Here is a 27,615-nt window from a genome sequence, read left to right on the forward strand (position 1 = left end):
CCTTGGAATACACCTTGCTTGCACGTAGTAGTGCTCACCTGCAATGTCTCCCCAGCCTCACTGTGAATCTGGGCCAGCTTCTCATCTCAAATATCACCTTCTCCACAAAACCACCAAACTGTGAGCTACCCCAGGTCCAGGGTAGGTGGGGCCAGAAGTGACAAATATGCAAGTTCCATCCAAATGCTGAAAAGGAGAACAAACCCTTCCTCTTACCATGTGTGAGCTGAAGGCAGGCGGTCTGTGGACCTGTCATCTCGATGAATCTGAAACTTCTGAATGCCATTCATGCCTTCAAGGGCAGCAAAACCTTGCAGGGGCACCTTGGAAGTACCCGTGACAAACTGGAGGAACTTGGCACGGTCAGCTTGATCGAAAGAACGCAATGCTCTCCAGAACCACTGGATCTGCAGGAAAGGACATAAGAAGCCAGCATGAGGCAGAGAGCTCCTGGAAGGAAGGGGGATGGGATTTGCACTGTTAGGCAAGTCCCTTCTGTGAGACAGGTTTTAGTTCTTCCACTCATAAGATGAGCAAGAACATTACCTGAAAACAGTCCAGAAGAGTTAAGAGTTAGGTACAGATAAGCTGTTATTCAAATCACCCTTCTCCTAAGAGTACTGGTTTATTTGGTGTCATAGAAACTAGCACTGCTTACGGATTCAGGGAGGGATACCAGCAGCAGCTCACCTGAATAGAGTTGGACTGGTACTTGTGGTATTCAGTGTTGGATTTCAAATCATCAATGTCAATTGTGGGCAGTCCTGATATAAGCAGCTCTAACTCCTGCTCAGTGAAGATGGAAATGAGGCGCTTTGGAATGATCTCATAGAAGCCCTCTAAGAAAGCCGCCAGCTGTTTGCGGATGGCTCCTGGGGAGAGAAACAACAAGCCACGTGGCATCCAAACTTATGCAGCTGTTACAGGTCAGAGATCCCCAGTCTGGCTGGATGTGGACTGATCTGCTTACTTCACCTACCACTCTGTTCCTAGGCCCCTGTATGAGGGTAGATGAAGGGAAATATATGTTTGTCAGGTTTCTTAACTCCTTTTATGCAAGGCATTTGTGGCTGGCACAGTGGAAAAGAAGCAATGTCTGTGAAATGAGTGAAGCCTGACCTCTTTCCATATTGAGCAACTAGGGGGTCTACGGGACTATTTCCCCTACCTGTCATTCTCATCTGGCACACCAGGTGTACATACTCCTTCTTATTCTCCTCTGTTACCAAGATGTTGGCTCCATTGGGTTTGAGGTCACGAACTTCACAGACTCCAAACTCTTGGACCTAGAATATCCAAAATACCAATAACATGACTCAGATTTGGTCTAGGATGGGACTTACTTACATAAATACCTGGTAACACATCCTAAACTCTTTGCTGTGTCCTGGGCAGAGAAATGAAGCAAGGTCATAAAAAACAGTGACTTTTCTCATGAACTTATAACTCACTAATAGGGAAAGGGCAAGAGTTTGGCCCTAAAACACATAAAGGCCAAAAGGAAGGAAATTTGTCAGCGGTAAAAGCAAAAAGGGCATGGCTAAAATACATTAACAAAACAAAACATATTCTTTATGGGAAACAATCTGGGAGAAAAGTAACCTTAAAAAATTGCTTTTCTTTTATCTCTATTTGTACAATTTTTCTATAGTGAACTACCTTTGGGAATAAAGAATAATGTACTAGAGTACTTTTTTAATATAAGGGAAACTAGGGAAAAGCCTGGATTGTTTTACAAATTCTGCTTTTTTTTTGTTTGTGCTGTCTCATACAAATATCCACTGCTCTCTGTTGGATGGGGAATGGGGCATAAGACTTTAAGACATCAAGACGCTTCTTTAGAAGCATGAAAGGTTATCCAATGCCAGTTGGAGGACAAGCCCACATTGAGTTTCCTAGACTAGCAGGGGATGTGCTGTGGTCAGGATTTCCTGACCTACCTCAGTGCTGAAGGTGAGGTCATAGCCTAGCGTGGAGACATCATTTTCCAGCAGATAAACCAGGCCCTGATAGAAGTGGTAATCTTCGCTCTCCATATCCGTATACCTAGATAAACACAATTAGAATCATGAGCTGAGATGGAGGAGAGGCAGTCTAGGGGTGGGACACAAGAAAAGGACCAATTTTTCAGGACTGAGGACAGTCCCAGGACTGTCCCACATCCTCACCTGACAGACTTGCCCAAGATGTGTTTGTAGAAGGACCGAGTAAAGTAGCATTCCAGGAGGCGGTTGTCATATACAGCTTTGGCCACAATGCGTCCAACAAACTTGAAGTAGCTGAGGTGGTTGGGGTTGCAGTGGGAAGATGGATTGATGGTGTAGGTGACCCGATCACCGGGTGAGGTACGGAACAAGGCATACATGGGGTTAAACATCTCTCGAGAGATGATCATATACCACTCCCGCAGGAGCCCTCCAGCATCCTGCCCTTCTTCTCCTTCAAAGACTATATACCTGCATAAGAGAGCAGAAACAGAGATGTGTGGAAAGCCTAGGACAAATCCAGTTATTTGTGCAGCATGACCCAAGTGAGTGACTGAAGCAGTGGCTGAGGGGGGTGCAGGGTCAAAGAACAGTGGTAAATGCAGTGCCAGGAGAGCTCAGAGGAGAGGTGTGGATCTGGGACAAAAAAGGGTATCACTGATGGAAGAGCTGTTTTGAAATATCAGTTAAGGCTCACTGATATTCCAGAAAATGCTAACAGGAAAGGTATCCTACTAAGGCCTCCCTTAGGGAAAGGAGGGAGAGGAGTGATCAAATGGTATCAAAGAGAGCTGAGCTCAGAGTCTGATGTCTTTAAGGATTTGGTGGTGGGGGAGCAGGGCTCAGTTGGTTTTGGAAGACTCTCTGACTTCCTGTGTGATTATATGGATAGTAAGCCCATTCCACAAGGGAAGGGAGGAATCAAGTTTTTGAGTTCAGGAGCATCAAACTACTTCAATAGGTCTATAATCTTATAGGCTCCCATGACACTTGGTATTGCAAACTGCCAATCTCCTCTAGGTGGCATCAGAATCACCAATGAGCAGATTACCAATTTGGTGGGGAGCCACTCTTGCAAGTATGGTCTTCCCCAACGCAGGGTACCATTTGCTCAGCAGGCTTCCCGTCCCTAGTGTGGCAATGGAGAAAGCTCTCTTTGCAAAGCCATTAGGTGTACCTTTATAAATGCCAAAGACTCTCCTGTCTGTCTAGGAACTGTTGGGTAGCTCATCCCAAGGGCCAGCTGGCCAGCGGAAGACCAGTCTCATGAGACTGAGCAGAGAAGATGGGAGACAGCTCGGTGAGATTTTCTATGCTGGATTCCTATTAGGAATTCCTACTGAGGAGGGTAGCACCTCCCTAAGTTCCCCTACACATTTGGGCCCCGAGTAAGCCTTCACTACCACGTAGGAAGGGCCCCAACCCTCCCATCCTGTCTATTCTCTGCTCTGGGCTCTTACAATCGATTCTTCATTTCTTCAGGGGATTTCCGGTGCAGCTCACGATAGGAGTCTTCAAACACATGGTCACGGCGGACATGCACAGCCATGTCTTCTTTCCGGAGCCCCTCGTCCAAACGCTCCAGCTCTTGGCGGAAATATCTTGGGAGGGAGTAAAGGAAGGAAAATAAAGTTAGGAGTGGCAGAGCAAACTTCTCCCCACCTGTTCCCCTGGGGAAATGCCCAGGATTTGGGAGAGGTAGGTCATTTACTACCAACTCTTAAGTTTTTTTCCATCTCCATCAAGTAAGGGCCAACAGACATTGTGCCACAGAATTTCTGCAACAAGCACGTAAGCATGTGTAGGTGCACAGGAAGGAAGAGAAAAGTAAAAGCGACAAGAGTATTGTGGAACCCCTCCACTCCCCCAAGCCCTGCTGTAAGTATATATTGTGGCTACCTGGATATCCTTGTATTACCCCAAAGGCTGGATCGAGACTTTAGAAATCATAAGGTTAAACAAAGGCTCACATTCCTCTAATGAAGAATGGAGACTGGGGTTGAAGAAGGCCAGGGAGTATTTAGGTACGATGACTGTCAGTGGCACAGATGACTGTCTCCCCCAACCAAGTGCCATTCCAAGGGCTGCCACCAAGGGAAACTTCTTTCCCTGAAAACCCCACCGCAGGAAGAATTTTAGTTCCTTTCTGGGAGGGAAGATACCAATTAGAGAGTTCCCATCTCCACAATATCCAGGGCACATACTTGCGCTTGACATCAAAGTCGAGGACACGAATGTAGTCTACCAGGACAGCAAAAGGCCCATCAGCCAGGTGGGTGGTGGATTGCCGTAGGATCTGGTTTAACACAGTGCGATGAGTCTCTGAGGGAATAAAGGACAGCAGGAATCAGCACATCATGGGTCCCAGAAGAATGGATGATAGCCAACCAGCTAGCAACTCTCTCTTCTTTGTTTCAGGGAAAAAGTAGTATGGCACACAAGGACTTCCAGACCCAGTCCCTACCCCATTAGCCTCACTTTACAACTCTCTCTCTCTTGCTCTCTCTCCCTCTCCCACTACAAATCAGCTAAGGGTGAAATGTATGAAATGACCCTGTAAAAAAAAATGAAGCCTTGTACGTTTGGGGGCCTAAGAGTTCCCTGTACCTGCAAAACGAAGAAACTTCTGTGTGTCAGGGGGCAGGCTTGAGGAGATGTGCATAGACGAGGGCTCCCGGGAGAAGAATGGGTCAAGGGAAGAAGGAGTGGCTGGGGTTAAGGGGGCAGGAGAGAGTGGAGGAGGCTCGTCCTTGATGTGTGCCAGCTGGCTCTCACGGGTGTCTCGGACGGGAGGCTTGCTCTCCCGTTCTGTGGCATGGACCAAAAAGAAGGCCTCAACAGCAGGCTGTAGCACTGGGGGTAGGAATGACAGGAAAGTGACATTTTACTTTACAAACTTCAATATACAAACCTCTTTGTCTTCATACTCAAATTTCAAAAGTACCATATTAAAAAGTAATGAAAACTTGCAAGACAAATACAATGGTACCATAGAAAAATGAAACCATAGAGGAAGGCAGAACTTCCCAACCTCTTTGCCTTCATACTCAAATTTCAAAAGTACCATATTAAAAAGTAATGAAAACTTGCAAGACAAATACAATGGTACCATAGAAAAATGAAACCATACAGGAAGGCAGAACTTCCTTGAAGCCAAAGAAAACTGGGATAGGCAACCAGTTACAAAAATTCCCTTGGTCTAAAAAGTAAAAGCTACCAGCTACCAAAAGAGAAGGCAAATTTTTTTCTGACACTGAAGTCAGAGGGAAAAAACCTCTCCTTTGAACTCTCATTACAGAGACACTAAGGGAGAGGAGTAATCTGGACGGAAGAAAATTAAGCTGGCAAAAAGGGCCCCATAGCAGATCAGTGGGTCGGGACCTGGGTCCTTAAGCCACAACTCACCTAGCACCGCATGCTGGTCATGGGATTCCTCCAGCTCCTTTAAACACTCTCCCAGCATGTCCCATAGCTCGTCCAAGCTCAGCTGCTCACTGAGCAGGGGTAATTCAGGTGGCCTTTCCTCTTTCTCCTTCTCCCCTTGTGGAGTTCCATCTGAGCCTAGAGGCCACACAGAGGAGAGAGTCAGAGAGCCCTCAAAGCTTTTCCTTCATTTAGATTTTTCCCAGACCAAATGCAAAGGCCATTAGACAGATCAAGCAGGTTGGCCCACTGGCTACTGAGTAACTGAGTGATATCTGAAAGCAAGCTCTAGTCCTACAGTGGACAGCATTTAAACTGAATAAAATTAATGTAGGAAAAAACTTGGTTCCTCAGTTGCACTAAACACTTTTCAAGTGCTCAGTAGCTACATGTGGCTAGTGGCTACTGCAGGAAAATTCTACCAGACAGTGCTGGTCTACTCATTGTCTTATTAGCTCTCAGAGAACCTGTGAATTATTAAATTATTTAATATATTTTTAAAATGATGTCCTATGATAACACTATCTGTATCTACAGGAATGTGTTAAAAGGTTGCCAACAAGTATTCTATACAACATTAACCTTGGAAAATGCTGCTAATAATAGCATCCACTGTGTGCCAGGTACTGCTCTATGTGCCATACACACACTTGTTAACTCGTTCAGTACTAACCATGAACATCTCTACCTACCTACCTATTTATGGAAGTACTTGGAATTGAACTCAGGACCTCGTGCATGCTAAGCATGTGCTCTACCACTGAGCTATATGCCCTCCCCCCACCCCATCTCTATTTTAAACGAAGAAAATGAAAGAGGTTTGCCTCAGGTCCCAGAGATAGAAAACAAAGAGCCAAGACAAACACATGTTGTCTCCACACACACTATCATATTATAGTTTCTATACTACAGAAATCACAATGTGTGCTATGAATCTCCAATGAGGACCATATGGTGATGGTTAGTAATCTTAGTTGACTGTTAAGTGCTTATTAACATACAGAAACCACTGTTCACTTAAGCAAATTGGAAAACCCTGAGCTTATGTATGTTGAAAGCAGGGGATCCAGCAGATGTTCTATGAAGACTGGCTCTCCCTTTTGTTGGGCTAGAAATAGGAATAAGTACTGACCAATGGACTGAGTATCTTGAGCACTGGGAGATGGCTGGTCCACATCCATGGGTGATTCTTCCCTTCGGACAGATGCATCTGACTGGCTTGACTCCGACTGGATAAAAGGGAAACAAAGTCACATAAAGGGTGCAACTCTGCTTTCCTCAGGGACAGGACAGAGGCTGCCTACAACCTCTCACGTATCATAAGCTTGGAAAGAAGCCTCCCATATATTCTCATATGGACAGAAGTTTCATTATGTAGCTCTCCAAGACAAAAGAATGGCCTTCCTACTTCCTTTGCTGCCTTCCACCCTGAGCTAGAAGCTTTTCCAAAGAGCTCCCTGGATGCGTGCATGGGTGTGTGCGTGTGTGCGTGTGTGTGTGTAAAGCTCAGATGGGTGTGTGTGTGCAAATAAAGCTCAGATGGGCAGAAGATAAGTTTGCAGGGGAATTAGTGCAACCTTTGATGAGTGGGATTATTTGAAAAGCCAACATCTGTCCTATCAGGTGTGAAAAAGAGACTGCGCAGAAAAAATACTCCAGAATAATAGTTTCTCTGTTCTCCTTTCTACCCTGTTGGAGCCACGACCCTCAAATTTTAGGCTGTTTCCAGCATGCTCAATGAAATCACACTGCGTAATAGTAATTACATACAAAGGATAAACAGGCCTTGGGATACTTTTATTTCCTGCATCTGGAGTAGATGACTCGCATGTTGTGCAAGGACAGGAAAAGAACTGAGTGCCACAGCATACATGCATGATGCCAGGCTTTTCCTGCAACCACTCTGTGCTGAGATCCCAACAATGAACGGACTACCTAGGAACCTGAAAGGCTTCCTCCTCAAAGTGCCTGAGTGCCTGGGTACCAACGGAGCATGAAGAATAGAGGAAATGGCCAGGGTGGAGGGACCAGCCACAGCCGTAAGAGGCTGAATGGGATGTGTACCAAGCTTGGGGGATTTTCAAGGGCAGGATTCCTGAGATGTCTCTGATGTACTTGCATTGTTCCATGAGACTGAAAAAATCTTTATCCCACATCCCCTCAGAACCCAGACACTTAGCATTATGCAGTTTGCAAAGCGCCACTGTTGACTGGATAGCTGGGAGTGGGGTATGATAGCCAAGCTTTAAATCAAACCAAACCAACAAACCAAGGAACAAACAAAAAGAAAGCACCAAGATAAAATAACCCTGCTGTTCAGAAGCATTCATATAGCAAACTTGATGCAAAAGCATACAAGGTAAGGGCAATGAAACCCCACTGATGATGTGGTGGGGGAAGGAGGAGAGACAAATGAATGAGGGGCCACAGGCATCATGCTAACCGTTGCTGCTTGTTGCTGTCTCCGCGCCCTTTGACCCTCACGTACCATTTGTATAATGGCATCAGCCTCAGCCTCCAGCTGCCGAACAGCTGCCTGGATGCTGCTAGCTGAGCCTAAACCGGAGGAACCTGGGGAAAAGAAAAAAGAAGGTAAGATGTAAATTGTATAAAGAGGGAGTGCTCAATATTTTCTCTCTTGTCTTCTGGGCTGCCACAGGGCATCTTGCTGAGGTCTTTGAGCTTTAGCTCAGGCAGCCCCAGAATGCTCATCAGCAGGTACTAAGAGCTATTGTTGTAGATAAGGACAGGGGAAATGGAGCTGAGCAGACAGACAGTGGCAGGTGAGAGGGTTCTGTGGGACAGGAGGAAAGATGTAGGATTTGGCAGGCTGCAGCAACATGGCTGCAATGTTTTAGCCAGGATGATCAAGGAAGCAAAAAGGAGGAACATTCAGTGAGTTCAATCTTGTGCAGCAAAAGATCTGCCCCCAATTTCCTTGCCAGATTTCCACTCCCCTTGCCCTAATGAAATGTCTTATGTAGATAGCTTGAATGAGACACAAAATGCAGCCACCAACATTTCAAGAAAGGATCATCACTTCCTTTTGAAAAGGTCAAACAGGGAGGAGACACGACATTAAGTCCTGCCCTCCAGGGTCTCTTGTTTTTCTACCACCAACCCTGCCCTTCAACTGGACACCCCAGTTCCATACCTAGCCTGCCTGTCTGCTTGGCTTTCTTGTTAGCTCGGCGTGTGTCGTCCCGGAGCTGGATGATGACCTGCAGTACCCTCAAGAAGAACTTCTGGGTAGATGTCTTGGATGTCAACATGGACATAGAAGGCAGCTGGAGCTCCCGGCCACCCAGAGGTCGCTTCTGAGATGCCACGATTACCACATTCTCAGCCATGTCAAACCTGGATAGTGCAGAGGTGGCTCACGTATATTGAGCATCAAAGCATAAACACCCACAGCAAGCAGGGCTTTCTGGAGTCAACTAGAGGGGTAAGGAATCTCCGAAGGAAATATCACAAGCAGGAAAAAATAGGGTTAAGTGTATACAGGACAGAGAGAAAATCTGCCCAGAGAGGGGGGAATAAATAACCAGCAAACCAGCAAGAGCCACCTTTCAGAATGTCCTGAATTCCAGCCCCATAGCCAAATGAGTGGTTACCACTTACCTGCTCTGCATTTTGCCTTTCAGCTTGGTGGTCTGTGGCTGCTCCTCAGGTAGGCCATCAGGAGAGAGGGTCTCACACTGGGCTCGCCGCTGCTGTTCCAGGTTGTATTCCCGTAGCTCAGCCAGGAGGGTACCTGAGCAGGGAGAGGAGCCAGCAACTGTTTGGAGACTTCCCTAATGAAGCAATTAAAAGCCAAACCTTTCCAAGAAACCTTCCTAGGCCATCTTCTTTGCTGGAGTGAGCAAGAATTATGCTCCGTTCATTTTACTATGTGTGCTCATGGATCAACTGCCCAGAGACCACTGCTTTACCTGGCCTCAAGAATTTATTGAATCTGTACAAAATGCAGCTCAGTGCTAAGGGGAAAAAATATCCTTTGAGGCCTGTATACCTCTCGAACTTCTAAGGTTTTTGTGGTAATTTCAGGCAAACTGCTTAACCTCTCCCGCAATTTGCTTACCCATCTCAATAATGGGATTAATACTGCCTAATCTCACAAGGCTGCTTTGAGAATTAGGAGATAACTGTCTAGCAGAGTGTCTAGGACACTGCCTGGCCCATGGATGCTGAATAAATGGTATCAGTCAAGAAAGGTCAGAGGCCTGCCTCTTCTGGGAGAATCTTGTAATTCTCATGTAACAAAGAAGACCCTAGGTTATACAGTCTGGTTGACTTTCATATCACTTCAGCTCCAGGGACATTTGTGAGAAGGAGATAACTAAGCAGGTAGCTTAGATCTAGAGACCCATGATTGGGATGAGAGTGGGAGAGAGCAAAGAGAGTCTGTGCTGAAAGGAAACCCAGCTCCACTCCTTGATTCTATCACTTTATCAGCCTCCCACCCCTGATGACCCCACGTGGGTTCAGGGAAGGCTTCCACAAAGAGGTGACACCTAAGTGGAAGGTTTCAGAAAGACAGGATGCTTTACTTCTATTATTACCTATCTGTTTACAAAGAGTATAACCCAGATGGCGGGCTCCATTCAGTAGCAGCTTCAGAACAGTGTCCCGGGTACCAGAGTCCCCCCGAGAGAGCTGCAGTAACACGTTGGCTGCATCCTCTAGGCCTTCTTCAGAACATGAGTGGGATGTCAACACCTGGGGAAAAGAAGGCAGATGGGGTAAGCCCCAACTTGAGAACTAAAACATTATCCACCCCAGTCAACTCTTTCTTCTCCCCCTACCTTGTGAGGTCAGAAGAGCTTGGACTCACCTCCACAGAGAGCTGGAGCTGGTTTTCAGTGAGGCCAGAGGATACCATCTTAAAGTCCACAGTACTGCTGCCCATATCACCCAACTTTGCTGGAGATTTGCTGGCCTTAGTAGTAGTAGAAGCTTTGAGGAAATAGACAGAACACCGTAAGCCTCTGAAGTGCGCATGCCAGAGACTTAAGTGGCAGAGCCAAAGAATCACTGCACTGTACAGGACTTCAAAATGGAAAAGTAGTGAAAATGAAGATCCACCCACCACAGACAAATCCAAATGACTTGGGATGCAAGACTCTGACTGACTGTACCTTCTTAAGTGACCAAGAATCCCAGACATTTCTCTCAACTGTTCCCCTACCATCAGAGTGCCCTCTGAAAGCTGCCTCCTTCAAAATTTGTTTTTTCAAATGATTCTTACTATTCTGCTGCAGGGCTCACTCCCTTCACTCCCTAGGATGGCCTGCTACTTGACTCTACCCTGATTCACATTGTATCCTGCCTGCTCTTCAACTGTTTCCTCTGAGAACTAGCTTCCTGAACCAGGTTAGAAAGGTTGGGAGTTCTTTGAAGACAGGGGCTCTCTCTCTTCTCCTTTTGGTGCTTAGCCTAGGGGAAGCCACATTCAGTGAATGCCTGCTGGTCCTCACAGGAGTGTGAGAGTGTGTGTGTGTGTGTGTGTGTATAAGGGCGGGGGGCGGAAGGAAGAACAGGAGAGGAGGGGGGGAAGACAGAGAGAGAGAACTTGGACTGATGAAGGTGGGAATTAATACATCTGGTTCTCACAAACACAAACCAAGCTGACAGATATCATTAAGGGAGGAATACCTGGATGGGGAGGGTGGGGGGGGTGAGGTGGGTGTATGCACCCCACAGCTCCCAGCCTACATTCACACTTACTTGAAACAGTAGTGGTAGCAGTCGTGGGGGTAGTCACTGTGGTCGAAGCGGCTACGGCAATGGTGGATATAGCCGTGGCAGCAACCAGAGCTGGAGCAGAAGTGACAGGGGTGGTTGCAGCAGGGGGAGTGGGCGTGCTGGAGGTGGCAGTGGTAGTGGTGGTAGATGTGGTTGAGGTGGCAACAGTGGTGGAGGAAGCACCGCTGCCAGAATTAGCCTGTGCTTCCGATACTTTGTTCTCTGGGAGAGCAATTGAGATGAGAGAAAGAAGCCTGAGGAGTTTCTCAGTTAAGAGAGAGCTCCGTCGGATGACTGGGTGTGACAACATGTTCATGAGTTGCCCCAGTGGAGAGGCCTCGAGGCTGTATGGGGAGGTTTCTCCCTCACTACCAGCGCTCACTGGCACTGACTTCACGGAGTTCTTGCCTTTCCGGCTGACATTCATGTTGTCCAGTTTTACCAATAAGTCCCAGAAGTCTGTGCAAATGCCACTGCTTGAGGACTGTGAAGAGCATGGGCTGCAGGACTGCTTACTGCCCCTCTCCCGATCACTCTCACAGTTTGTTTCTTTGGTCCGCTGCTGTGTGAAGTGGCTGGGAAATACCTGCCGGGAAAAGAAGGATAGACTTGGTCTAGGAGGTCTACATAGAGAATACATCTTCCTGACAAGAAAAAACAAGTGGCTCCTAATTCCCTACTCCTTTGGACATCTTTGATAACATTGGAGAGATGTAATGTAGGGATTTTATCCAACTGACGATGAACCAGCCTAGAGAAATGAACAAAAGCTTTGTAGGGGACAAGCGATAGCAAACTTCTGAGCACTGATCTCTACATTAGTCTACATTGATCTATACTGTCTTGCAAAACTGTTGAGATTAGAGGAAATGTATTTTGCATGGTGCCCTGATATAAGGCAGGCCCTCAACAAGTGGCAGCAAAGCTTATTAAAAAGAAGACTGAACTAAGTTCTAGGTCTAGCCAGCTCCATCACTTACTAGCCAAATGACAAAGCCACTAAAAATTTCTGGGTCTCAGCTTCTTCATTCATAAAATGGGAACCATAAAGACTGCTGAGGGTTGCTTTCATGATTAAATGAGGTAATGCATAAAAATTGTAAAGAGTGAGGATAAAAAATCTACAACGTTACTTAACCGGACAATTACCCAGAAGCAATACAGCCTTCAGCACTAACGGTGAAGACCTGCTAACTCCCTCAGAGTTCAGATTTCACCTAGGCTGTGGCTGATGCTCCTCTTCCATCCCCAGGAGTTGGGGTCCTCAAACTCCTCACCTTGGCCAACTGAATGAGTGTGTCCAGAACGTGTCTGCAGACAACAGGAGCAGCCTGGGGGTGGATGTGGACAGTGGAGCCACTGCTTGCGTGCTTCTCAGTATGTTTGCGCCCCCCTGAACGCTGAATCTGGAATATATTAGTCCTGCAGCCTAGGGCTGCATCCATGGATACTGAGAGCCAGGAGAGCTGGTTGGAGCTCTTAGACTCCACCTTGTGTAGCAGGTCCAGGGGCCGGTTCTCATGGCTGCTTGATCCACAGCTCTTGCTTGATTTTTTGCCCTTTTCCTCACTTGAGGAGAGCTTGGGTGTTTCAATGCATAGCTCACTCTCACTGCTGCGCTGCAAGATGGAGAGTAGGCTGCGGATGACCCAGTGGCGGGTCTGGGCATGGTAGCAGAGATTTCTCAGTACTCGGTGTAGACGGCTAGTATTGAGCTTCGGCTCATCCACGAAAAGTAGGACCAGGAGACAAGACAAGGCTTCATGATCTAGGAGAAGCCGTCCTCGGAGGCGTAGTAGAGTGTCCACATTACTTCCAGAAGGCCTGGAACAGAGCATGGTTTCTGAGTAACACTTTGGCTAGAGCTCTGGGATCAGGCATAGACCTAAGAGAGGGGGGGTGACATACATAACCTCCCAGGAGGCTTGAGAAGGGAGGGTATCCAGTTCAAGGACTCTTAATAGTAACAAGAGCTGCCCTCTTGAATGCCTAGTAGGTACCAGGCACTCTATAACATCTTTGACAGGTTCCTCATGAAGCTGCTGTAAAGACTAGAGAACCACCCACTTTTGAGATGATGAGTAAGAAGCTCAGATAGGTTAAGTGACTTGCCTTACATCACACAACAACTGAGAAGCAAGCACAGATTCCAGCCCAGTCACTATCATCAACTGGTAAAACTGGACTGCCCCTAAAATCTTAGGAGACGGTGCTTATTTCTGCTTTCTCTGGACTACCAGGAGGTTGCCTGCTGTACAGGGACTAATCACTTCCTTCACATTTTGGCATGTTGGGTCCATTCTGCTTCGGCCTGAATAATAATGAACTCTTTTCTACTCTCACAGCCTAGATGCTATAACCTCAAGGGGATGTGGATCATTGTTTTCCTGTTTACATGGGAGGCCGGTGGCTTTCCTTTTAATCACACCTAGCACCTGCTGCCAGCCTGCCTTACTTTGTGAGTATGGTCTACAGTAGCTACAGTAGCCCAAAAATGTGGCTTTCTGAAGGCAGAGTCCAAGGATCTGGCTTCCCAACTCATTCAAGTGAACATCCTAGAGAGGTCATCCAGTCTCTCCACATACAGAGTTAGACTAGACCTGACAGGTGGTGTGGCAAGGTGAAGTAAAGACAGGCAAAGTTACCTGTTATGGCTGCTGCTACCCCCCATCTGGAAGGTGCCGCCTCTCTGCACAGCAAGGCGAGTGTATTGGACCCCACGGTTGCCACTCAGGCGACTGGTGAAAGCTGAAAAAAAGGAGGAAACTGAAATTACGGAGGGGTTGTGTGCTGAGCTGGGTCCAGGTAATACAAAGGGGAATGAGAGCCTCATGTGGGTAAAGCTAGGCATTCCAGAGCCCTCCCACTTGCCTCCCTCTGTACCCGGGCTTCGGAGAATGGCAGAGAGTGCAGAGGTGCTGCTGTGCCCAAAGAGCCGTTCGTGCATCAGCTGTCTCTGCCGGGCTTCCTGCTCTCGCCTCAGGGCTTGAGCCTCGGCTGCAATGTCAGGTGGCATCACAGCCAACACGCTATCCTCCATGTCCTCTAGGACACTACGGCGCAGGTCGGAGGGCAAAGTCTGGATGAAGGTCACAGGGTCCATTGGGGTGTCAGAGCTGGCATTCTGTGCCAGTTCTCGTCGCTGTTGCTCAGCTCTCTGCTGTGCCAGCACCTATGGAGCAGGGGGAGTCAATGGGGGCATACCCACGGCCACGCAGCCTAGCTCCACCAGCTCCCCGCTCACATACTTCCTCCTGGATGGCTGGAGGTAGGGCAGCCAGGAACTCAGGGCTCACTTCGGTCACACCAGGATTCCCCACCACTGCAGGAGCTGAGCTATTTGTTGAGGGGGCAGTCCGTGTTGGTGGACGGATGCCCAGTTGGTTCTGTAGGACTTCTCGGCGGATGTCATCAGGCAAAGCAGCCAGAAAAGAGGGGTCCACACCTTCAGGGAGACTGATACCTGAGGGAAGATGCAAGATGTGAAAGAACTCTCACTTCTACTGATGCATAAGATGTATTTGGATGGATGAAAGCAATGGACTTACTTGAGGGAAACCAGCTTTGTCCTCACTGCATACCAAAGACACACAGAGAAGGCCAACCCACTTTCCCTAGATTCAGAACAGCTCTTGTTATGAGCCAGATTCTACGTGTGTACTGTCCCTTAATCTTTATCAAGACCCCACTGTGTAGCTATTATCACCCTCTCAATATGAATGAAGATCAGGGAAGTTAAGTAATGGCTCTAGGTCCTGAAAGTAGGAGGTGGCAGAGAGGGGAATTTAAACTGAGATCAGTCTGACGCCAAAGGCTCATTCCATTGTGCAGTGTCAGCATCCCCTTACTTCAGGACCTCTTCCCGTGCATATGCTGCCCTCCGTCTGCACAGAATGGTTTGACTGGTGGGAACTTCCATACTAAGGGCTACTAGAAGCCTAAACAACCCCAGGATGGCCTGAGCACACATGGAGCTCACCTGCAAGAGGATCTTCTTCTTCACTGCTTGTTGAAGGCAGTGGTTCTTCTAGGATTCCCCGGGAATCTGCTCCAGAAATGGCCACAGCGGAATCTCTGGTGGAAGAACTCTCAGAGGATGCAGGGGGAGAGCTGAAGGAAATCATTTTCAGGTTGTTTTCTGTATTCTATTTTCCCACTTATAAAATACTCCTACATACCCTTTTTCTCACAGAAGTTGACTTCCCCGGTGTACAGAGCACGTGCATTAGTTAACAAGTATGAACGTAGCTTGAAATACCCAACACACCCTGCCCTCCTCTTGCTCACACAGTGCTTACCTGTCCTCAGGGGGCTGGGTAGGTTCCCCTGACCCATCACCCCTGCTTTGTACTTCTGTCACAACTGATGGGGCATCCCCAGGAGTAGAGCTGCCTGCTGTGGGCTGCTCAGAACTGCCAGCTGCTGAGGTGTCACCCACAGCCTCCTCCAGGGTACAGGAAGCAAGGCTGCTGGTGTCCATAGGAGAGCCTTCCAGTTGACTGCTGACAGCTGTCAGAGCATCAGAATCTTCAGCTCTCTCTGGGGAAAGAGAGGCTAGGAGGAAGTCACATGGAGAGGTTAGATCTCTGCCTCAAAGAGGGGGCTGAATTAAGAAGCAGCCAGATCAGACTTTTCACCTCTTCACCTTCACTTCATGCTGGTCTGATGTTTCCCCTTAATCTAATTGCTTAAAGGACTCAGCTCAAGCCCTTTCTATATCTGTTGAACATTTATAGTGTTCCAGGATGCCTGTGAAATATCTTCCCTAGGCACCCCAGGTAAGGGATCCAGTCACTTTCAGATTTCCTGCAGGCACCATTTGCATACACACTTTGGTTCTGTTTATCTAAATAAATAAGGTTCCTTGAAGGGAAAAAAAATCCTACAACTTAAGGTTTCTCCAGAGCATGTCACAGGCAGTATGGTATAGAGCAGGGATGGTAAACAGGTTTCAGTTTCAGTTCACCCTGTTGGAACACTGCTGAGAATTTTGAGGCCCCATTTCAAACCAGTGGGAAATAGTGCCATGAGATAAGATGGTGTTTGCCAGGATGGGAGAGCTGTTACGTGTGTGGCCATATGCTTAGCATTCCTGGAAATGTTGAAGGAGAGCAAGCTTTGGAGTTACACAGATCTGGATTTTAATCATAGCTCAACCACCTACTGAGTCATCTTGAGCTAATAATTTCACTTCTGAGTTTCAGTTTATTTGTGGAGAGAACACCGTCTACTTTGGAAGATTGTTTTTAAAGAAGTTAAATAATAATCCTGATAGCCAGGAACAGAGTAATTACCTCAAACTCTTGGCATTATTACTAGTATCATTAAGACACTCAGCTGAGAACACAAAGAAGAAACCTCAACCCTAGCTAAAAAGGTAATGTGCAAGCTGAAATCCTACTATGAAGACCTGAGCTTCTAAGTATTTCTCTACAGTAAGAGAATAAAGAGAAACTACAAAGATGCCCATTCTTCCCTATTGTTCAACCTCCACCCACAAACCTTGAAATTCTACTCACTTATAGTGGGAGCTGGGGATAGCTCCATTTGAGTTGTTTCTGCTTCTCCACTTGGCCTTGTGGGACCCAATTCCTCTGGTTCTACAGGCATCAATAACTGTGTAGAGCTACCCCCTTCTCCAGTTGGGGACTGTAGCTCTTGAGGAATCTCTCCCAAGGCTGGTGGGGGTGGGAGTGTTGGCTGCTGTTGTGAGGGCTGCAGAGTGACAAGGGTCTCCTTGGGTTCAGATGTAGCTGCATCAGTTGAAGATGGGGTTGTTGGGTAGCTGTCAGGCATAGGTGTCCCATCTTCCTCGGAAAGAACGACAATGGAGTTGTTAAAGGGCAATCAGCCAAGGACCCGGGGAGCCAATCAGCACATGTGGTATGACAAGTATCCCACTTAGTCAGTGATGCAGGATTCCCCCCTCCCCCAACCACCAACTGCTCCTAGGAACAGCTCGTGGCTGGTCTGATATACTCAGGATGAAGGCTAAGGTATAGTGCTATCTCAGTCCATCCCGAGAACTACAGATCTGACTCTTTGTAGATCCTAAGAATTAAAACTTTCCTGTGCCCCAGGTGGAAGGGGAAGAATTCAAGTCACTTTGTAGTATTTGCCTCACAAATATCACCTGCCCCCTTCCACGTCCCTTTTCTTGTAGTCCTGATTATCCAAGGAACACCTGCAACTCTGAGAGAGGCAACAGTGTCAAGACTAAATGTGAATATGCTACACACCAGGGAAAGTAGTAAGTTGTATAGTTATCTTCTAATTGGGGCCTAAAATCCCTACCCCACAACAATACAACTTACTACCTCACCCCGGCACGAGCAGAATCCTCTAACAAGGGCAGTAGGCAAAAGGCCATTTTACATGACAGACCCTAGATTAAGGGCATCAGGATATAGGACACCTACCCTCTTTCACTGCTTTAAAAAATATTTTGTAGGCTTTGGTACAATCATTTCCCAACTCAAGTGCCAAAGGAGACAGAAGAAAGTTCTGAGGAAATAGGGGTGGCGGAGACATATACCACATGAACCAGTTAACAGAATCACAAAATGGCTATTGACATTAAGATTAGAAGGAGGATTAGAAAGCATACAGTAATAATACCATTTAACCCACAGAGCTACCTTCACCCAAAACAGACTGCTCAAGACAACATTCCTAGACTTTTAAATTCCACATGAAATTTATATAAAAAGGAAAAAATAAAAAGAGACTAACATAAGGTCACCAATATTTAATTTAGCCAAATAAGAAAAAAAATCCTATTAAATATCATTTGGATCCAAAAAACTAGGAAGTACATAATCTCTATAATTTACAACAGTCCTTTAAATTGAGTAAATTTAGCTTTCTGAAAAACTCATTAAACCTCCCTTATTCTATTAACTTCCACTAAGGACTAGCATTTAGGGACCACTGTCATCAGGTATTCTCATGAAGCACCACACCATGGTGGTCACCAAAGGGGACAGGACACATGGCCTCACTACACATGCGAGAATGCAGCACAGCATGATCAGAATGAGAACCTAAACAGAGCATGTCGGATGGGAAGTGTACCACCGTGGGAAAGACAGTAGACTGTATAGTTATCTCCAAGATGGGGTATGACCCTAAAACTATACAATCTACTACCTCATCCCACAGAGCACCAGCGTTCATCTTCAGCCTACTTGGGCCAGCTACTTGGAAAGGTCAGAAGAAAGAACCAACCAATTAGCAAGAAGGGGAAAAGGGAGGGGGAGTTACCTGAGAGGTTCTGTTCAGTGGAGTCATTTGTCTTAGATGCTGTACACTGCAAAGAGAAGGGACAGACCACTGTGGGACTTTGCAAGCACATGGGATAGAAGTCAATTGTAATAGTCACCATCTCCCACATATGCCACAAATGACCTGGATGGAAAACCAGCACTTCAGTGTGCAAATATATCCCTAATTTCTCTAATACATACTCATGTTCAAGGGTGGCTTGGGGACAAAGGGAATACTCTCAGGGGGCTGAATAAACAATGAGAAGAAAGGATTAATAAAAACCATGTTAGAGCTGGGCTGGGCATAGGACATGACCTGAACACAATCGTTGAGACAGTAAGATTTTCAAGTTTCATCTCTATGTATTTCCCTTCCTTGGGCTCATTTTGTACACTCCTCTGTTTTTTAGATCACATGCCAGGCTTGCTTATTTTGTATCCCTTTTCATGTGCTTGAAACAACTATTACTATTAGTTAGGTAAAAGTTATATACAAAGGTATTTGTCAGATTAAGTTTGTTATCATAACTGAACATTTCAATATCCTTTAAAATCTATCTGATACCCAGACTGCTGAATGGGGTATAATAAAGTCTTTCATCAAGTCTTTTAATTTCTTTGTACTTCTATCAGCATTTACTTCATATATTTTAAAACTATACTGTGCAAAGTTCCAGAAGTTTCAGAAAAACTAAAATCATGTTACAGATTTCACAAATTGAACCCTAGAAAATGACATGTGGTGATTGGGTTCAGCAACATTTTCCCTGACCTGAAGCCCAAGCTGAACTTATTCAAATGATGGAATGGGATCATATTGGTAAGGTTTCCCTGACACTTGGTAAACCAATCCAGAGAGAAACAGAATTAAACCCACCAAAAGCAAAGGCCTGGTCAAAGCTATTCTTCCTGTCTAGTTGTAGTCTCTGAAAGTAGACTATACAGTGCAACTGGTAAGTCAGGAGCCACTCTGGTTTTGGCTCCAGTTTTCCCCAGTGAAACACTGAAGATAATTTTTGCTCTGGGTTTGAATTCTTCCCCCTAAGAACCATGTGAGTGTACAGTGAATTTAAAATGGATCATTTCTCAGGTTCAACATGAATACCTTAGACTCTATAGTGGTTCTTGGTGCCACGTGTATGCCAAAACCATGGGAAAGTTAAGGCAGACACGGCCAAAGATGAATCCTCCCAACTCTTGGGAATCACCTGTGCACTCTGATCCCTGTTCTCCTTATCTTCTTTGCCTTTGTCAGTTATCTTTGTTTCTTCCTCAGCCAGTTGTTTCCTGCGCTTCTCCCGCCTTTCTTCCAGCTCCTCATCCCTCAGGAATTCCAGGTGATTGACAATGGGCACTTTAACAACTGGACCAAAGAAGCAAAGATCAGAGGCTGCTCAGGGGAGGTGGGGGAGAAAGCCAAGAGGCAGAGCTTGTAGCCACGGAGAAACCAGGGAAACAACTTTCCATGCACTTGTCTCAGCCCTGGAAGACTCACTACTGCTCTGATAACCAAGCTGCCACACACCTGAAACACAGTCATGCATGCTCTCAGCATCAAGAACTTTGCATTCCTCTGTCCAGCGGGTCAGGGCTGTGGGGATGCTGGACAGGGTCCCTGTAGAGAAACAAAGGAGAGTGAGACCCTTGGCTCTGTCATACATCAACTGATCCAAAAATTGCAGTATTTCTCTAATAGGACCCAATAACTACCACAACGTTTGGCACATCACAGGTATCTAGATGTAATAGTTTTTATTGCCCTTGGCTAAATCATCCAGTGGTTCTGGATCCTATAAAATGGGGTTTCTCCAGGCAGGGCAGATACCGTTCTGCTTTCCCTCAGCAAGGAAAAAGAGGACAAACGTTACCCTCTCTTTCACCACATTAACTTGCCTGCTTGGCTGGTAGCTGTGCTCTGATCATGGAAGAAGTCATCCAGCAGTTCATCATCAGATCGGGCGATGATGTGGACGTCATCATTGCCCACTAGGAGTCGGGCCCGGCCCCGGCTTTGCAGGGGAAGGCTGCTGCTCAGCTGAAGGATGTCAGCAGCAGCAGAGGGACCAAGCAACCTGTAGGGTGATGGTGGGGTGCCATGGTCACTGTACATCAATAAGGCCCTCCAACCTGGTATTGTGAGATCCTTTTTGTATCCTCTAGGAAATGCACAACACTATTATGGAACCCGATTATACTGCATGTAAGTCTTAGTTACTTTTCTAACTACACCACCAGTTAGGGAACTTTTTTGGGCTGAGGCTGCGTATTTCTCCATAGTTTCTGGAACAGAGTGGCACAGATAATGCCAAGCACTGTGTTAGGGTATAATATCTCTTTTGTACACTCACTATAGTCTGTACATGGACCATTATGACACCTACATCCCTTTCGTTCACTTCTAAAATTGTTTATCCCTAGTGGGAGAAATCCTCAGCCCGAACGTAGGGAATCCTGTCGGGTCTGTATCTTAAGTGCTAAGTGCTTGGAATGTGAGATGCTTCATGACTGCTTAATGTATACACAGGACACTTAAGCAAAAGAACATGTTACACAATTTGGTATTCCGTCAAGGGTTGCACATATAATCCACAAAGAAACAGGACAAATACATTATCTGTGTGGGTGTGACAAGAGCATTATTCCTCCAGGTCAAGACACAATGTTGAAGCCCAGTGAGCCAAACAATCTTTCTTATGACTCACCTCTGAAGTATAAGAGGAGGATTGGGCTGGCGATTCCCAGGGTAGTGAACGTGAATGGTGTGGCCTGTATTGGCTGTCAGCTGCCTTAGGGTCCGCTGACTGCGCCCGATGCCCTGGGTGAGACGAGTTGTAGAGGAGCCACTGCCCAGTGTCAGGGAACTGTGGTCTGCATGGCGTACCATCAGTGGGTGAGTGGTAGGGATATTTCCTGGGGATGGGGGGATGTCTGCTGCAAGGACAATACGCAAAGGGGTCAATGCCAGAAAGAAATTTCTTCCATGGTTGTTCAAGCAGAACCATGTCTCCTGGGCCTTACTTCCTCACACGGAAACCTGAGCTTTGTCCTTTCTCCCTCATTCCCACACCTCATCTATGATCACTGGTACTACTATGGCTTATGACACCATCTCTATCTAGATACTGCAACAGCCTCCTAAATAATACCTTCTCCCAATCCATTTTCTAAACTAAGCCACAGTGATGCTTCTAGGCCCCTCAGAAACATGCTGCTCTCTCCACCTTGAAGACTCTCCTCCCTCTTTTTCACCTGCTCTTTTGTTCTTTGCCTAGATATCATTTCTTCTGATTCTACAGATTGGCTTAGTAATCCTTTACTTTGTGCTTTCTTACCATACTACAATGTAATGCTTGGTTACTCATAATTTCTAATAGATCATAAGCTCCTATGAGGGAAAAGGACTGTTTTCTTTTTTACTGCTGTATTTCTAGTACCTAGGACACTACTGTGGACACTCAACTTAATAAGGAAGATTGATAGAAATACAGAAATGTAAAGAAAAATCACAGAATAGGAAGTGTCTTATGTAATTAAACAACCCACTCCATTTTTTTCCTTTTCACATTTTTCATTTACAGGTGACAAACTGAGGCTCAAAGAGGTAAGACACTACTTGGCCAAGAGAACAGACCAGAACAGTTTAGTGTTTTCTGCTATACCATGCTTGTGATTTGGGGTTAAGACCTGCCTTCTCAAGACAGCATGATTTTAAGAACTTGATGCTAAAAGGGAACTTTGATGTTGATGGAGGAGGGAAGAGATTCACTCTCTCCTCTGAAAAGATGCATCCTTGATGAACAGGGTGAATGTGTTCAAATCTATTCCCCAATGCCAAGCTCAAAGGTGTCCATCCAAACTCTAAAGATCAGTGTTACAGACATAAGGATTAGTGGTTGCCCTACCACTGTAATGTGCAAGACATAAGGATAAATGGTTGCCCTACCACTGTAGTGTGCAAGACATAAGGATTAGTGGTTGCCCTATCACTGTAGTGTGCACATGGGTACCTGATGCAGTCAGCCTTGGTCTCATTTTTTTTAAAATTCAAGTTGGCCAGGCTCTAAAGTGGCTGCCTGTTTACTAAGGTGGAGAGAACAAAAGCAGCCTCTCACAATCCCTTCTTCTAGGTATACACTTATTGAGAGAGATGGATTCAGATATCCCTTGCCCTAGGAAGTCAGCATAGGAAAAGAAGTGCTTTCTGTATCAGACTGATAGCTACTCTGGTTCGGGTATAAGAATCAAGAGAGAAAACCCAGCTGAGCCCCTGTATCTTACTAGCACTGGAGAACATGTTGTCAAACTCAATGATGAGATCATCCTCCCGGTCAAAGCGCTCAAATCGGACCAAGGGAGAAGCGTTCATATCAGGATAATCCTCATCCAATTCCATTTCAGAGCCATCGTCGTCATCGTCTTCATCTCCCTCTTCACCTTCATCATCCTCCTTAAGGGGAAAATAGGAGATGGAGAATTGCTGGAGGTAAGGATTTTCTGAAGTCTGGTGTCATGGCCATATTTGGACATGAGGGAGGGAGGCGCTGAGCCTGGCAACCCAGACTGTTGGTTTTCTCCAGCTCTGTGTTCCCATGGAAGAGGTTGTCTGAACCAACCCAAACACAGTCCCCCCTCACCTGATCATCTTCCTCATCTTCCTCCTCCTCCTCCTCTTCATCCTGACTATCATCCTCATCCTCGTTACTGCCACTGCTGTCCTCTTCCTGAGTGTGCTCCTCCTCATCCTCAGGGTCCAGGATATTCATGGAATCTAAAACAAAGGGAGCACATTGGAGGACTATACTGAGTAGCTAGAAAACAGGCTACTGTGCAGGCCAGCAGATTGAGTGGGAAGGCGATGGGGTATTTGACTCTAAGAGAGGAAGAACCAGATCTTGGGTGATGTACAGACTTAGTGAGCCAGCCCCGATTTCCTGACAGTGCCAACCAATGCATCAACACGCTGAGCAGGGTGGCTGAATGTGGAGGCTGGCTATAGGGTGGTGCTTGAGGAGCCACGGTCTAGGACTTGGCCAAGTCTGCTGGTGCCCCCTTGCCTTTCCATCCCTACTCTGCTATTGACTGCATCCTGTTGTTAAGAGGGAATCTGGAGCGATGATAGCAGGTGGGTGAGAAGAAAGCGAACCAAGTAAGAAGTGACAAACTTTTGGGCAAGCAGTAGTAACATGTTATTTGAAAAACTGGCTGAGGATAAAGTGGATGGTGTATGTCAGCGCATGCAGACAGATGCTTCCTTATTCTGCACATGTGGGCAGCTGCCTCCAGGAAAACCCTAGTGTAGTGTCTGTCAGACGTGCAGGGCAAGAAGGGAGGCCTTTCTGGCCTCGGCACTCTCACCTTCTCGGTTGGCCTGCAAGGTGGAAGCTTGGCTGAGGTTGGAAGGAGCTTCATCCATCAGCACGTCCTCTTGTGATTCATCCTCTCCACTTCTGCTCACTGAAGGTTACAGAGCAGAGCCTTCACTGAACAACAGAGGACTTCCCCTTCTAGATTGGGTGCGCCTAAAGTAGCTATGTACACCCAGCAGATATCCACTTTTTTTTTTTGGATGAGGGATAAGACCTGGATTCTCTGCTGTCGACTAGCTAAGTGAGTTTGGCCAGTCAGTTTACCTGTCAGAGTCTCAGTTTCCTCATCTGTAAAATGGGATGATCATATCTGCCCTGCCAATCCCACTAATTGTGAAACCACAGAGGATAATGGGTGTGAAAAAACCTTGTCAAATTTAAGAACACATGTCTATTTTCATTTATCCTTTGATTTCCTTCATCAGTAAAATAAAAACAAGTAATATATACCCTTGGAGCCAGGTGACAGTAGGGTGGGTACCTTTGCATTTTCCCTGAGTTGTAAAAAAGGCTATCCTTAAGGAATGATCACTCTTTTTACACTACTGAGACTCAAGAGGCAGAAAGCCCCTGGATTTCACTGAAGAACTGAAAGGAAAGCACTTTCTCACCCTACAGCCGCTATAGCCACCTCGGCCTCCATGAATAAACACTCTTGATGTGCCTGATGTATTATCTATACTGATGGCCACCCTCTCCACCTCCCCCACACAGGCAACGCTTCAGACCAGCCACAGGTCTGTAGATGGCTTGTGAATTTCTCATCTGTAAGACTGTCAACATCAAGACAAGCAGCGATCTAGGCTGGCTATGAGCCCTTAGGCAGAGCTGAGCAAGCAGATGATGAGAAAAAGGGTCCTCCCAAGACAGACTGAGGCAAAGGAAGAGGCTGTACTCAGTTCTGGGGCTCTCACCTATAATTGTACTGTTCCCAGATCCGCCATCCCTCTCAAGCAACTCATCTATCAGGTCCTCCAGCTCATTCTCAACCTGGAGAGAAACAGAACATATATATGGATGCACACAAGTCTATCATTGTGCTAGCACTGAAACCCTAAAAAAAGCCAGCAAGGGAGCACATATTTCTAGGATAATATTTGACAGAGGATATTACATAAATACCACACACTTGGTGCGAAGAGCACAGAAACTACCACGTGCTGCCAATCCACACTCAGATTGTCCTTCAAATGGGTCCATCCCAGTTATCTGAGACCATATTAAGTCTTTATACTGTTCAGGAATACATGCAGATCTCCTTAGTACTAGCTCAGGACTGTAGGCCTCATTTCTTACCACTGCTACCAGCTCCAGAAATTACAATGCTTTCTTTAGGGTCTTTAGAAGACTGCCTTTTGAATGCCCCAATGAGAGCAGGTGCTATAGGTACAATAGTGATGTTACTGAGCTTCCATTAATGACCAGAGCCAAGTAAATCAAAGACCCCAGGCCCAAAGGGCTCAGGCCAGCTTTCTACATCAACATTTCACCCATTCCTAAGTTTTCTTGTTGGGATCTATTCCATTTCATAGTACATGGCATCCTGGCCCTGCACCCAACCCCTCATTTAATACAATTCAAACACATTGACTGAGCATCTACTATGCATATCATCTGTGTTCGTCTGCAAAATAGACAACATTTAGGCAAGGATCTAAAGTACTCACCCACCCACACCAACTGGGGGTTTGGTTCAGTGCCGCAATAGGGATAATGTTGGGTGATCTGCCTCCCTACCTGCATCTCTTGTGAACTGAGCACCTCAGGCTGCCCAGCAATCACCACTGAGTCGGTTTCAGCCTCCCCATCCATGATATCCCCATCTGCCACCTCTGTCTGAGTGACATCATGATCCTCCTCCTGCACTTCAGCTTCCCCAGGCTCGCCTGAAACAATCAACCAACCAGCAAAATAATCAAAGGGTGCCTATGTGCAGGGTACAACGAGGCAAGCATAAAGACAATAAGGTCCCTTCCCTGGGCAAATTTACAAGTTCTCAGAGAATAAATGAATGGGTGACAAAGGAAAAGACAAGGCTACGTGTGAGGATAGCCAAATAAGGCTGCAATTTAAAGGAATTCTTTGTGGGGCAGATTCCCACGCCACTATGACATATCTGTGGAAGGCCAGCAAGTTCCCAGGGAAACAATACCAAGCCAGAACAGCTGTGATGCCATGCCCATAAAATAACTATGCCCACCCAGCCAGCTCTCCAGTCCACTGACTTTTGATTCCCTACCTGGGTCCTGCTGGTTGCTATTAGAGTCCTGAGTAGCTCCTTGGGCATCCTGCTCAGATTTGCTCTTGCTAGAAGCACTCTTGCTGCCAAAAAGGCTACTGGGCTGGTTCACAATCCGGGAAAGTGTTTCCAAAGGCTTCAGAGCAGCATTGACTGTGTTGGCCATGTTGGGACTGAGATAAAGGAAGATACAGAGATGGACTGAGCACAGAAATCCATGCTAAAAGGAACCAAGGCTCATCAGAGTAACAACTGATCCCAGGAATGGAGCATGGAAGATACTAGCTGAACCTGGGATATCTTGTTTTACCAGAAGGCTTTCAAAAGCAAGAAGGCTTTAAAAAATAAACAGTCATTACCACAGGTCAAATTTCACAAACAGAAAGAATAATAACGGTAACACATTAAATAAAATCTGCAGCCACAGGGATACAAAAGCAGGCAGAAAGAGGTCTTCATTATATAAGAATGCCAGCTAATAATCAGGAATGAGAGGATCAGAAAATTATCACTTTGTAACCAGCAGTGTAAGTGATCTAGGCAAAGATCGCCACTGAATGTTGAAACTACTGAGTTTAAAACTTTCAGGACATAGGATAGTCACATGATCTTTATATGAACTAAAAGCATCACACCTCATAGATAACTTACTAAATACAAAGATAAAATCTGACTATTAACTATGTGATCAAACTTAGCACCACCAATAATGGGACAAACTGTCATTATGTGCCTCTTGATGTAACGCACTGAGAAAGGCAGACATCAACTATATAGTATTCCTGCCAAAGAAGTTTACCCTGAACCTAACCATAAGGAAGCAATTAGACAAATTCAGATTATGCGTTATTCTATAAGACATTTGACCTGGATTCTTCAAAACAGTCAAACATTATAAAAAATAAGAGACATGTGACAAATCAAATGCAATAAGTGGTGCTCATTAGATTCTGGATCAACATATTCTCCCCCAGGCTATAAAGATATTCTTAGAATAATTGGGGATAGATTATGATGACTATGAAGTATAGAGTGAGTACTATTATATTAATGGTACATTTCTTAGAGGTAAAGATGGTATTCTAGCCATGTATGAGAATGTTTGTTCTTAGGAGACACATGCTGAAGTATTCAGAAGTTAATTAAGCATCACGCCGTTTACAACAAATTGCAAATGATTTAGCTCCCAAAAAGGGGAGGGGAAGGGGGTCTAAAGCAAATAGGACAGAATGCTAACCACTGGCTAATCTAGGTGAAACAGTGCTCATTATAGTACAGTGATCTCAAAACTTTTAAATGTTTAAAAAAATTAATGAGGCTGTATCAAAAGGACAAAGAAGTCAGCTTGAGGAGGCTCCCACAAGGCCAAAGGTATAATGAAAAAGAGCATGAAGGATGAGCATGAAAAGAAGGATGACTGCAATGATCCAAACAGTTCAATCAGATTTTAAAAATCAATGAAAATTCATGAATCCATAAGACTACCTATAAAATAAGAGTTCACATTTGAGGTGTTTAACCTATCTTTGACTTTACTCTGAAAACTGGTGACTTCAGGGAAAAATATTAAGTTTTTATCCTGCCTTTTTTAA

General features: G+C 45.9%; 1 protein-coding gene across 3 annotated transcripts in view; it reads right to left on the minus strand.

Moving 5' to 3' along the window:
* Window positions 1-27,615, minus strand: part of HUWE1 (HECT, UBA and WWE domain containing E3 ubiquitin protein ligase 1) — a 138,462-nt gene that overhangs the window by 937 nt on the left and 109,910 nt on the right. For 2 of the 3 annotated variants that reach the window (XM_031671111.2, XM_072956710.1), the window contains 34 exons: window positions 26,024-26,196; window positions 25,522-25,670; window positions 24,699-24,774; window positions 23,774-23,872; window positions 23,053-23,186; window positions 22,697-22,865; window positions 21,121-21,349; window positions 20,312-20,490; window positions 19,944-20,033; window positions 19,627-19,781; window positions 18,417-18,462; window positions 16,673-16,960; window positions 15,452-15,707; window positions 15,133-15,263; window positions 14,402-14,616; window positions 14,037-14,325; window positions 13,799-13,901; window positions 12,431-12,977; window positions 11,136-11,739; window positions 10,243-10,364; window positions 9,971-10,127; window positions 9,030-9,162; window positions 8,563-8,765; window positions 7,852-7,979; window positions 6,541-6,637; window positions 5,391-5,546; window positions 4,593-4,838; window positions 4,190-4,307; window positions 3,446-3,586; window positions 2,169-2,456; window positions 1,941-2,046; window positions 1,169-1,286; window positions 691-872; window positions 217-407 (listed from right to left, as the gene is read on the minus strand). In XM_031671111.2, the coding sequence (XP_031526971.1) occupies window positions 217-407; window positions 691-872; window positions 1,169-1,286; window positions 1,941-2,046; window positions 2,169-2,456; window positions 3,446-3,586; window positions 4,190-4,307; window positions 4,593-4,838; window positions 5,391-5,546; window positions 6,541-6,637; window positions 7,852-7,979; window positions 8,563-8,765; window positions 9,030-9,162; window positions 9,971-10,127; window positions 10,243-10,364; window positions 11,136-11,739; window positions 12,431-12,977; window positions 13,799-13,901; window positions 14,037-14,325; window positions 14,402-14,616; window positions 15,133-15,263; window positions 15,452-15,707; window positions 16,673-16,960; window positions 18,417-18,462; window positions 19,627-19,781; window positions 19,944-20,033; window positions 20,312-20,490; window positions 21,121-21,349; window positions 22,697-22,865; window positions 23,053-23,186; window positions 23,774-23,872; window positions 24,699-24,774; window positions 25,522-25,670; window positions 26,024-26,196 (6,318 nt within the window). The remainder of the gene's footprint in view (window positions 1-216; window positions 408-690; window positions 873-1,168; window positions 1,287-1,940; window positions 2,047-2,168; window positions 2,457-3,445; window positions 3,587-4,189; window positions 4,308-4,592; window positions 4,839-5,390; window positions 5,547-6,540; window positions 6,638-7,851; window positions 7,980-8,562; window positions 8,766-9,029; window positions 9,163-9,970; window positions 10,128-10,242; window positions 10,365-11,135; window positions 11,740-12,430; window positions 12,978-13,798; window positions 13,902-14,036; window positions 14,326-14,401; window positions 14,617-15,132; window positions 15,264-15,451; window positions 15,708-16,672; window positions 16,961-18,416; window positions 18,463-19,626; window positions 19,782-19,943; window positions 20,034-20,311; window positions 20,491-21,120; window positions 21,350-22,696; window positions 22,866-23,052; window positions 23,187-23,773; window positions 23,873-24,698; window positions 24,775-25,521; window positions 25,671-26,023; window positions 26,197-27,615) is intronic. The other variant, XM_031671118.2, reaches the window with a different exon arrangement.

Source organism: Vicugna pacos, chromosome X (genome assembly GCF_048564905.1).
Source record: "Vicugna pacos chromosome X, VicPac4, whole genome shotgun sequence".
NCBI lineage: Eukaryota > Metazoa > Chordata > Mammalia > Artiodactyla > Camelidae > Vicugna > Vicugna pacos.